This window comes from Sinocyclocheilus anshuiensis, unplaced genomic scaffold (genome assembly GCF_001515605.1).
Source record: "Sinocyclocheilus anshuiensis isolate Anshui unplaced genomic scaffold, SAMN03320099.WGS_v1.1 scaffold553, whole genome shotgun sequence".
Classification (NCBI taxonomy): domain Eukaryota; kingdom Metazoa; phylum Chordata; class Actinopteri; order Cypriniformes; family Cyprinidae; genus Sinocyclocheilus; species Sinocyclocheilus anshuiensis.
Window position 1 is genome coordinate 942,437 of NW_015539821.1, and position 12,799 is coordinate 955,235.

General features: G+C 35.1%; 1 protein-coding gene across 1 annotated transcript in view; it reads left to right on the top strand.

The window, feature by feature from the left end:
• Window positions 1-10,395: 10,395 nt before the first annotated feature.
• Window positions 10,396-12,799, top strand: part of LOC107684130 (ankyrin repeat and fibronectin type-III domain-containing protein 1-like) — a 92,396-nt gene continuing 89,992 nt past the window's right edge. The window contains exons 1-4 of the mRNA XM_016480342.1: window positions 10,396-10,418; window positions 10,526-10,607; window positions 11,448-11,560; window positions 11,772-11,924. Coding sequence (XP_016335828.1) covers window positions 10,396-10,418; window positions 10,526-10,607; window positions 11,448-11,560; window positions 11,772-11,924 — 371 coding nt within the window. The remainder of the gene's footprint in view (window positions 10,419-10,525; window positions 10,608-11,447; window positions 11,561-11,771; window positions 11,925-12,799) is intronic.

The window sequence follows — 12,799 nt, forward strand, 5'->3', positions numbered from 1 at the left end:
ATATACTGTATAATATTATATACATATAATATACGTATATATATATATATATATATATATATATACTGTATAATATATAAATATTTAGATGTTATAATTATTGTTATAATAATAATAATAATAATAATAATAATATATTTACAATTGTTTTTTTTAATTAAATATGATAAATATTACATTGTCGTTATTATTATTATTTAATTTTTTATTTTTTATATACATATATAAGAAAGACATTGCAAGTTAACATTGTCAATATATATATATTTATGGTGTAATAATAATACACAAAGTAGGCCACATATAGAAACTATTCATTAATTCCAAAAAAATATTCTGTTAAGCAGTACATCCCTTTGGCATGCACGCAAACAGTCATGCTCTCTCTCTCTAAAGCTTTAGCATGCTGTAAAATGGGCTTCCTGTCAACAGCATGACAGTCACTCCATTCCTGCAATGACATGTGTTCAGAGCAGACCTCCAGTACGTGCTGCTTCTGGGTGTGGCCTAAACGACCTCTTACTCCAGACAAACACAGATGACTTCCTGTGGGATTATGTGGCGTTTATCAAATAGACTAGGAGTTATATAAAGCCATTTGTAAATGCAGAGGGAGCAGATTGGGATCTAACATTAATCCCAGCCTGCGTTCAGCCTGGCTGCAATCCATCTGAAAGAAAGGACAGGCAACAGGAATTACAAACCTTACACTGGTCACATCCTTATCCTCCACTGTCCATACCCTTGCTTGCCCTCTCCAGCTCATGACCAACGCAGAATAACTGACCCTGATTAATTGAGGGCCAGTGTTCAATTTTAGCCACACGCGATTAATATGTAGACCTATTTTCTCTGTAAATTCAGTTAGGAATTATTACAAATTATTCAGGATTTACTCAGATTCAGGAGCAGTTGGTTTTTTAGCACATCTCTTACCATACTGATAAACAAACGTGGGATAAAAATAATAAAAAAGGTTATTGCGTTATTTTTATCTCGCAATTCTGAGAAGAAAAGTCTGGGTTGTGAGATATTTTTCTCTAGAATTCTGAATTCTGAGTTAGATTAAAGAAAAAAGTAAAAAGATGTAAACTCAGAATTCCGAGGAAAAAAGTAAAAATTGCAAGTTAACCTCTCTGAATTTTGAGATATAAAGTCACAATTACTTTTTTTTAATCTGTGGCAGAAAGAAGCTGCCATAGGCACATACAACAAAAGAATGCTCAAGTCTGATTAGAAAAAATTATTTGCTTTTATTCAGAAATGTTCTGTTGAGAATACAGTTCTCTGAATGTTATATTAGTGAGAACAGGAATTAAATCTCACCACTTTTTTACCACTTGATTGTCAAACAAAATCTATTTGCTGAAAAATCTGAATTCATTTAGCACAATTTTTTACATTTTTCCATAAAATAACATCTATTATTATACTTCATAAATATATTGCATTTTAGATGATGTATCTCAACTGCTCAACAGCATAGTGCTAGCAACGCCAGTGTCATGGGTTTGATTCCTGGGGAACACATAAATCCTATTAGCAAAATATATACACAGAATGCAAAGTAAGCTGCTTTGGAAAAAAGCAAAAATGCAATACATAAATATAGATGTTTTACATCTGATTACATTGTTAACAATTGCATGTAGCCAAGTGGTTTCATCAATGTCGACTGAATTAGAATTTCCTATGAATTGGTTTACTATGAGACTATATTATTGTAAATATATTCTTTACAATATTCCTATATGTTTACACATTTACAAACACACACATTCAAACTTCACAACGAACACATTCAAAATGTATAACTTATATACTTAGTGTTGTACACTACTTGGGCAACATTCATGCCTTTGACAAACCTGCATAATCACGTCATTTCTACAGCAGATTACATTATGACTGTACACGTGTCCAGACATTAGCTCTGTTCAGGTGCGCACTTGTGTCTTCTACTGGCCTCTATCCAGTGTCCAGAGGATAAAATAACTCCATTTCCATGATGAAATTGTCCATAATAAACTAATGAATGCAGATGGACGCACTGAAATAGAGAAGAGAAGAGACCATTAAAGACTGTTTTATTGACTGCGCCTCCAGTGGCAAATGTTGTTTGGTGTGTTATCAGTGAATGTCAGAGGGTCATGTTACGTAATTCTAATTGTGAATGCTATTAAAAAAAGGTGGTAAATGGAGATCAAAAGAATAACATATTGGAAAAAAAGGCTTATAGAAATGTCATATAAGAAATACTTGCAATGTCTGACCACTAAAAAAAAAACAAAAAAACATTGATGTTTCACTTTATATTTGTTTTTGACAGAGTATGTTATGGTAACATAAAAATATAGTGCTAGACAATGTAAGTCAGAAACAAGACAGAAGCAGCCCAGATTGATATCAACAATGGCAGATGTGCCATTATATTCAACAGAATATACTAACTAACTAACTAACTAAATAAGACTCTAATTTTAATTTGAAAATAACTTCAGTGGTTTGTTGGGTTATCTTTAATGGGTTTATTTAATCATAAAACTATAATCTGAGGGGGAAAAATTGCACTGGTCCTTATTCAAAACGTTTTCCAGACCATAGACGGTATTTACTTGCTTTTTTAATGCTTTTTAATAGCTATTCATTCATTTATCAATTCTTGACATGTTTACACATCAGCTTAGAGCAAAATATATTGCAATATACTGCAGATATGATACATCTGTAGTCTGTCAAACTGATCATATAGTTTATAAAATATATCATAAAATGATGACTGCCCAATTTATAGAGCCAACAAGATACATTCAAACCAACAAAAAGTGATTTGGAGCACCTATTTGCACACAAAAGAGCAAATGATGTGTACTGTGTAGCTTTTAAGTTTAGCTAGTCCTGCTCTTAGTATTAAATCAAAATCATGTCATGAGCTAAAGTTGCAACATTTGACCAACCAAAGAGGAATAGATGCAAAATGACCATAAAAAAAACTCCTCTTCTTTTGCATTTCACCATTTAAGTAACTTGAATTAAACTTTACACAATACTGTATTTATATAACCATCTTATCTGGATAAAGACCATAGTGCGTAAAACATTACGGTCACTACGGCCATTTTGGTTTGTATGTTTACTCGGATGATGATGCAATAGTACAGACACTTGATGTTGCTGCAGTTAATCCCTGTGCTACCAAATGCCTTCTTCCTCTTGATGGCCATAAATTATTAAGAATTCAGCATGTCATCCACAATGTGTCTGTGAAAATGGTGTTGGAGAATGGCTTACTTTTAATATTAATCTTTTTGTCACTTCTGTAGTGTAATTTACATGATCCCAAAAGTACTTACAATATTAAATACATCAATAATATATACTATTGCAATTATATTTTTATTAAATATATACATAATATTGAATACATATGTAATGTTAAATAAATATTTTTTAATGAATACTTTATTAAAATGTTAATCATTTAAATAAATTACTCATCATTTCAATAAAATTCTTGATATGTTTTATGGGTTTATAAAAAGCATTATCCTGTTTGTCATTATTAGAGTTGCACAAAATAACAGATCTATAAAGAGTTTTTTTTAAACAAATAATATTGAATAATATCAATATGCAAAATATTTTTGAGGTTAATAATGAAAACAATTTCTCGTGTCAATATTGTACAAAGGACAGCACCTTGGACAAATATGAGTAAAAATAAATAGCATTAAATGGGTCATATATTCTGGTCAGTGAGAACTATTTGTATCTTACCTGTTTCAGCTCAAATTAGGTTTAATACATTTGAACATTTATTAACTTCAAGGAGATTGAATATGTGTCCAAATGGGAAAAACGAGAGAGGGTCACTCATCAGCAGACTGCGGATGTGTCAGACCAGCGTGCTCCTCTTCTCGCGTATGTCAGGGGTCAGAGGCGCGAAGCTGGAGGCAGCTGTGTTGTTCTGCTCATTATAACGCGACAAGGCCGGGGAGTTTTGCATCACCACGAGCCGAATGGGAGACTGCTGCTGGGGGGCAGGGGGCTCGGAAACATACTCCTTGGAAGGGTCTTTGCCACGGCAGTCGTACAGGATGCAAGAAATGAGAAAGACCAGAAGCAGGATGACGTAGCTGGCTATGAGGATGATGAGGTTTAGAGTGACTGGATCAATCTCCAGGTAAAACTCCATGAGACCCATGGCGAAGCTGCATCCCTGACTCCGAGCTCTGAGAGAAATGTGGGCACCATGGACTCCCGTCGGGCTCTTCGGCAAAGCTTGCAGTAGTAGGGATATCCCGGTGAGCACCAGCAGGGCCCTGTGCAGAGATCAGAGTGGAGATTTCTCTCTGCCGTTCAAAGACTTTAATCCCTCCCCTTCTATTCCACCAAACTTGAATTCCTGCAGCCAATGATTATGATGCTCACTTTAATAGCTTAAGCTGCCATTTTATTCTGCCAACTGCACATTGCACGATGGCTTTGGCCAAATTATGCAGAGACGGTAAAAGGGTGGAGTAGAATTTTTAGCATGTCCCACCTCGTGTCCTTTTGCCAGGAGCACGTCAATGTGGGATTTCACTAAGTATTGTGTAATGAACGACTTTTAGTTATGTCATTATTAATGGACCGTGACATAACACTCAAGCCAAAAAGCAGATTCAATGTATTTTGGGAACGTGTAATATGCATTTTCCCCCTCCCCCTTATTTTGCATTCATAATATATATATATATATATATATATATATATATATACACACACACACACACCACACACACACACATATAATAATGATTTATTGTATTTAAAGCATAATATGAGTTTTTGAGACAGTGTTTATTAAAATTGGCATGTTATCTCATAAATGGACTGTGACAGAACACCTAAGACAAAAAGCAGATTTAATGTTGTTTTTGAAGGTAATTTGGGAAAATATAACTTATGTATATATATATATTATGCATATGTATATATATATATATGTATGTATATATGTATGTGTATATGTGTGTGTGTGTGTATATATTATCATTTCCCATTCACCATTTCATTAGAAATTTTGGATACATTTTTTATGGATTTATACAGAGTTATACTGTTTGTCATTATTGGAGTTTCATCACGAAAAACAACAGCAACAGAAAACAATAATTTGCTTTAATAATTATGTATAATGATTTATTTTTGCCATAATATAAGGCATACTAAGTGTGTTTGGGGACAGACTCAGATTGGGGACATTTTTCTAGATTAAGTTTTTATGGATTTATTTAAAAAAAAATGTTTGTTTAATCATAATAAAATATTGTGATATTATATATGATCATTAAATATAGCCATAACATAAAGAAAAATAAGAGTTTTTGTTGTTATGTTGTCGTTTTTAATGGTGACATAACACTGAAGCCATAACACAGATTTAAGGTTATGTGTGGAGATACCATATTTTTAACATGATATGTATGCGTGTTTAGCATATTTCATAACATTTTATGGTTTTATAATGTGTTTATCTATATGTGTATTTAATATTGCAGTAATGTAAGTATAATGAATTTTAGGCCAAAGTACACTACAAAAGTGACCAAAAATATTAAGCAATATTACAAATAAGTCATTTTAACAGGTCTCAGCAATAAAAAATAAAACTGAAATGTGATATTTGGTGATATACACAAAGGTAAACCAAGGATACACTATTGTTCATGTTGATGTTTGTGTTAATGGAGGAGAAAGACAAAGTAGAATGCTTTTCTTAATCTGGGGTTGCAACATTTGCCTATTCACATCTTGATCTGTCCATCAGCATCTATTACAGTTTACAGCTGTGCAGTGAACACTAGCACATACCACCTGCCCAAGGTTTTATGGTTTGACAAGGATTATAGTGTACAGGTACCAGATGGACTAAAAAAATAACTGAGATCTTAAAAAGAAGGTCACAGATTGGGGCCATGCAAAGCATACGTGACACAGAGCATAATCTGTTTGGAATCTGAATGAATGTGCTCCTCTGGTTTTTATGTGATTTGAAGTCACCAACATTTCCATTCAAAGTAGATTGTTTTAACCTCAAATGCCATGCACATTGTACAGTTTAATCAAAACCTGGGCATTTTTTATGCAAATATGTAATCTGGGTCAGTCTGATTCTCTAGAAACTTTAAACACTGCTGGTTCATTAAAAAAACCAACACTGATCAAACTCATGCAGGGCCAGATTTACCTCTTTTCGTGACAGGCAAAACAATTTTTTGGGCCCCCCTTCCCTATTAATATAAGAGGCCCAACATTAGTACCACCCAAGCAAACAAAAATATTTCTTAATCAGTAGAAACCGTTACAGTGTTTTCTATCGCAATAAGTGCTTGAGTTCAATCAATAAAAATCGAATGTAGTTTGAGAACGTCTCGGTTACGTATGGTAACCCTCGTTCCCTGAAGGAGGGAACGGAACCAAAGACTTAAACTACTTCAGTGTGTGTGCATTTAATTTATTTAATACACGAGTTTCACAATTTGAGTTGAATTACTGAAATAAACGACCTTTTCCACGACATTCTAATTTATTGAGATGCACCTGTAGGTGCAGCGTCGTGGCCACATGACTTCAGGAGTGCATTATCTCTCTAATAATTTTAACGGCCTGGAGTCACACTCACAACCACACATCAAGACATTGTTAAAATGATTTATTTGTCATGTTTCCGTCCTGAAATCTGGTGTGTATTGTACAAATTTTTTACGTAGCTTATTTTGCAAAAACCTTCCATTGGAAATTCCAAAACGTCATTTTAGAGGCTTGAGCCATTGATATGCAGGCTAATGCAGTTATTAATGCAGTCTAACGCACTTAGCCACAGCGTCTACTAATAGCGAATCTTTAAGTTAAACTGCTTCAAGAACCTCGCTACTGAGAAAAGTCATGTAGCTTTTCAGCTGCGAAACAATTTTATTGATAAATTCGCGGAGCAGCGCTGACAACAAGTTTCTGGTCGCGTCTCTGCATGTGTGCGCGAGTGCATGTGTGTTTGTCTGTGAGAGAGAACGAGAGAAAGAAAGCGTTATTTCCGTAGCCTACATAAAAAAGGTGGAAGACATGGAAATACTTTGTCATTTTTTACCCTATTGTTTGTTATATTAAACTTCTGGGGTTTTGGTTCTTTTACTGTTGTAGATAGCCCATAGTAGGCTATAACAAAAAATTATATATCTCTTCATTGAGTTTGGCCCCCCCTGACGAGCGAGCATAGGCACTTGCCTAGAATGCCTATGCATAAATCCGGCCCTGAACTCATGCATTGTGCATGCTGAATGTTTTTATTTTTTCACTTAAAAAAAACAGAATATTTAGAAAATATCTTATTTTACTAAATTGAATTATAATGACAAATTAATTTAAATTAATACATTTTCAAACATATTTTAATCAAAACTATTCCTCAAACTCTCTACCAGGTCAGTCTGACTCTCCCACGCTTTGTCCATTTTTCTTCTCTTTCTGCATCTTCTGCATATTGCACTGAAGCCCAGAAGCAACAGTCCACTGGTGAGGAGCAGAAGTCCCAGAATGGAGATGGTCGATCCGTGGGTGCTGCAGCTGTAGGCCACTGCTGTGAGTGCAACGCCAATTATCAGGAGAACAACACTGAATGGAAGAGTGCAGCGAGAGCAGGACCCCTCCAGTGGCTGTGGCCAGCTCTGCTCCATTAACCAGGGCTGAACCCTTCAGCGCAGAATGATCAGTGCTCATGGTCCAGTGAAAGTTGCTGGGATGTTTAATTCACTTTTGCTTGGTTATTTTCAGGTTCCTCTTGCTCTTTACCAACAATGCTGAGATTGTTTCAGTTTGTATCAGCATTTCTAAGATCAAAAATAACAACCAATTTTTTATGTAAACCTGTTGCAAATCCTTAGATGAAAAGTGAATTATTATATTTATTCATGTATAGTCATTGATTCATCCATCCATGTACATATCTTTTTGGTATTATTTATTATTGCTATCTATTCATTTGCTCAGTCATTCACTATGTACATTCATCAAGTACAATATTTGCACTAAAAAAATAATTTTACAATAATATTTTGGATTAGCTTTGAGTTGTATTGTATGATGCTGTATATTATTGCTATAGTTCCTATACTGAGATACATTTTTTATTGCTGTAATTTCCCCCAGGAGATTAATAAAGTATATCTAAAGTATACTTTATAATATATATTATAAAATATAATCATATCCTAAAAATACAGGCTGAATGAAAAAAGTAATATAGTCACTTTGTTTTGTAATCTGGTCATTTTAAGACTGTTTATCATTTTAAGAGTTATGAAAATAAATAAAAATGTAATACTCTACTGTTCAAAAGTTCTATTTCAAGTAAATTATGTTCCTTTGAGCTTTCCATTCATCAACGAATCCTGAAAAAAATGTTTCATGATTCCTCAAAAATATTAAGCAGCACAGCTGTTTTGAACATAATAGTAATGATAACAATAAAAAAAAGTTATATTTTAGCACCAAATCAACATATTAGAATGATTTCTGAAGGATTGTATGACACTGTAGACTGGATTAATGGCTGCTTAAAATGAATTATATTTTAAAATACATTAAAATAGAAAATAGTTATTTTAAATTATAATAAAATTGAACAATATTACTGTTTTTAATGTTTTTTGACTAAATAAATGCAGCCTTGGTTAGACTTCTTTCAAAAACATTAAAAAATCTTGCCGACCCTAAACTTTTGAAAGATAATGTATGAGCAGATTTACAAAACAGCAAAGTTACAAAAATATCTTAGTAAAATTAGTTACCAGTTCACTACAGTCATGATGCAGCAAGTTTAATGTATAAATTATAAAGCTTCAGACTTACCATGAGATGAAGCATATGTGCCCTGGAGTGGTAACCAGACTGAAATGAAGTATTTTTTTCAATATGTTTCTCTTCTTTTAAAGATTACCTCGATACTTAACCCTCTACATACTGACTGCACATATCCATTGGAATCGTACGGAATCATTCCTGTGGTGGGTCAGTTTCTGAGGCACCAGGGTGCCACAGTATCCAAGGAACGAAAACAAATCTGTGCACCACAGCTGTAAGGCCACACACTCCCCTAGATTCCCTGGCCATGCCGTCAATTACAGACAGATGTTCAATGCTCTCTGCCTCTTTCATCTTATTCCCACTCCCATTACTGGGTGCTGTACTCGGGCTCTTGCTCATCTGCATTGTGATCTGTGTAATGCATGAAGAAGTCTAGAGACTCACTAAATCTCTGATTTATCAGAAAATAACTTTTGTCTGCTGAAAAAACTTCAGCTGGATTCATGAAGCTGTTAGTCAGGAGATCTGTTCAGTCTCTCAAGATATGCATTGGTTAAAGCTCCCTCATGTGGTCTTTATAGTGACTAACAGGGAAAAAAGTTTTATCCGCAGGGAGTGAGTGGGCCTAATATCTGGGAAAATATTAAAAGGGGTGTCATACTCACATGACTTGGTAAAAGCATCAATCTTTATCTAAAAGTGAAATGTCTGCTGACCTTGAGGATCTTTTACATGTAATTTATCAAGTAAGACACAAACTGTAAAATGGAAGATAAATTATAAATGTATAATTATATATTATTTGGACTGTAATGTTTAAAAACAGCATTAAATGTATTTAATTTTCAGAAGTATTTTACAGTATGTCCCTCCCCAGGAGTCACTATGAAATAAAATAAAATCACTATGTTAATGCTTAATTTGACTTGAGTAAAATCAGCTTATTTAGAAGTTATCACATAAAGTGCATTTTAGATTAATTTACAAAACTTTTTACAGGCAGTTTTAACAATAGCTGCATATTTCTGACAAATGAAATAGCTAAAACGTGCAAAATAAATAAATACATAAGATTTACTTTAATAAAACCAGTGAATAATCACATGACGCTCTCTTAGTTTGACAGAGGGTTGTGTGTGTGTGTGTGTGTGTGTGTGTGTGTGTGTGACAGTGTTACAGTACATATTTCTCATGAATGTACAAAAACTTTATAGTATATCAATGAGGCTAGTCATCATGTTGTTTGGTGGAAATGGCAGAGATGTTCTTTGGTTACATCAACATGAAGATGAACTGTTTATGTGAGATAATTGCAGTCTCTCATTTTCCTGGATAACTACATAAATATTTCCTGTCTTATCTTACACTGACAAGCACAAAAAAATCTGGACAGGACGGGTTTCAACGAAAATCGACATTTTAACGTTCATACGGTCGTTAGCAAAACATAGGCTATTAAAACATTACGCCGTGGAACATAGTTTATAGTTATTGAACAGAGATGAAAAGCGCATATCTTCGGAGCAGATGACAGGGTTCCTTCACTTCCTGATGGCGAACAGGGATCATATTTGGTGAGTTTTGCAGAAATCTTTAGCTTTTGTTCCCAAATACACTCGCAGGAGTTAGACTTTTCACTACGCCTGAGTGGAAGACACGTAACGGGAAGTTTTGAGTCCAGTTTCAGGGTTTTACGGGAAGAGGATGCAGATGTTCTGAGGATCCGCAGCGGTTCCTTGAGTCCAGAACCGGAGAACAAAGAGGTACATTCCCTCCTTTTCCAAACGAGTCCGTGTTCGTATTCAGTGAAGCTGTCTGCACTGGACGTAGCGTGAAAATCTGTCAACTTTACAGTGTACATAGCAACTGGACTGTTTGCAGTGAAGGTGGGGTGTTATATGAAAGGAAGAGGAGTAATTAAAGATGGATACATGTGGGATATGAACAGTGTTGTGATGGGAAAAGTGTGAGGAGATTTTAAAGCTCATTTCGAAACCACAAGTCTGCTAAAGCTCATTTGTTCAAAGGCATTTCTGTAGTGATTAAGGGAGTGAATGTTTATCATGATAGTTTATTTTTGAAAGTCAGTTTCTGTATAGTAACATACATTAAAGCTACAAAAAATTGAACATTTCCACCGTTATTGCCCAGGGGGAAAAAGATTAATTTCATTTAAACATTTACCACGAAATGCTGTCACACCATGGAGTAAGTTGTCACAATGGAACCTGCCTGGTTTGACTTTTCAGTAAAATGTAAACAGTAAAACAATTCATCATGAAACAGCAAAATGTAAAAGGTAACATTTAATATTTCTACGTTTATGATTTCTTATTTAAAATGTTAGGACAGGACAGAATTCACATTTTGTATTAAAACTTAAAAGGCTACTGAGCCACATGTACTGTATGAGCATTAATAATGTGTGCAGGCTTGATTTGCCAGATTCGGTTTGGCACCACCAGCAGGGACCTGTGCCAAGTGACCTCAGGTCCAAAACATTAGCCATGTGGATAATTGGCTGTGTAATTTGGCTTCGTTAGTGTCTGTAGAAGAAAATGATCAGCATACAGTGCACTAACAGGTTGTTCTGTTTTCCTCAGAAATGGCTCAAGATGTCTTATGAGACCGAGAAAACTTGCCTGCTGGCTCCACAGGAATCACGAACACCATGTGGTTGTCACAAATATGAAATCCCAGGAATGGGAGAGGACAGGTACTATAAGTATATATAGTCTATATATAGTCTCTCTCTCTCTCTCTCTCTCTCTATATATATATACAGTATATATATATATATATATATACTTGATCACATTACACATTCTTTTTTCATATATTTTTTAAATTATACACTATTTGTTACTGCAATATATTTAAAAAAAAGCACGACTGACATGATATGTCTTTGTATTCCTATACTGCAGTGTTTTAGAAATGCTGAGCTACTCCAAATTCTCTGATCTGGAGACATGGCTGTGTATGCCCTCTACTTTGTTACCCAGGAGCCGGGATTCAGTTTGCTCCTTGCCGTCACCGTCCCGTGAGAATGGCACTGGAGACACAGACGAAGAGTCCAGGTAACATGTTTGTGAGAGAATTTTAAGGATGGGTCTGGATAGTTTCTGTTTCTTTGTTACAGACCAGTTTGATTGCTTTTCTTAGAGTAGGCGTTTCAGTTAAGGGCAAGTTTCATATTTATTCAGGAATCTCACGTTTGTGTGTGTGTGTAGGCTGTTTGCTTGGTAAGCAGTGTCTTGCTTTATCTTATAGACATGCAAAAATACGTTTTCTTTTCTTTTTAATTAATTATTACACAGCTAATGTAATGACCACAAAATGATATACTGACTATTGACAAGCAGCTAACTACACTTTTTTTGTAAGTTCCAAGCATCTTCTGTGGTATCTGTGGTCGTGGCCTAATGGTTAGAGAGTCGGACTCGTAACCCAAAGGTTGTGGGTTCAAGTCTCGTACCGGCAGGGATTGTAGGTGGGGGGAGTGAATGTACAGTGCTCTCTCCCACCTTCAATACCACGACTGAGGTGCCCTTGAGCAAGGCACCGAACCCCCAACTGCTCCCCGGGCGCCGCAGCAAAAAAATGGCTGCCCACTGCTCCGGGTGTGTGTTCACGGTGTGTGTGTGTCACAATGACTAAGACCAGTTAATACTGTTTTAATCCTGCCTGGGGCACAAAAAGAAACTCACCGCCATCAAACTTTATGTAATCAGGCTACATTCATAAGCTGCAGTAGAGCCATTTATTAAAAACAAAAAGCGGGGTTTCATACTGAGATGGTGTTATTACATCTCTCAGTGGAAACAAAGCATTCACTGGAAACCTCTCCTAACTCGCTACAGTTAATCAAGCCTCACAAAAGCAACATAGCCAACTCTACCATCAGATATACACTGAACTTGACTCTTGACAGACTGATATGGCTTTTGTGTGA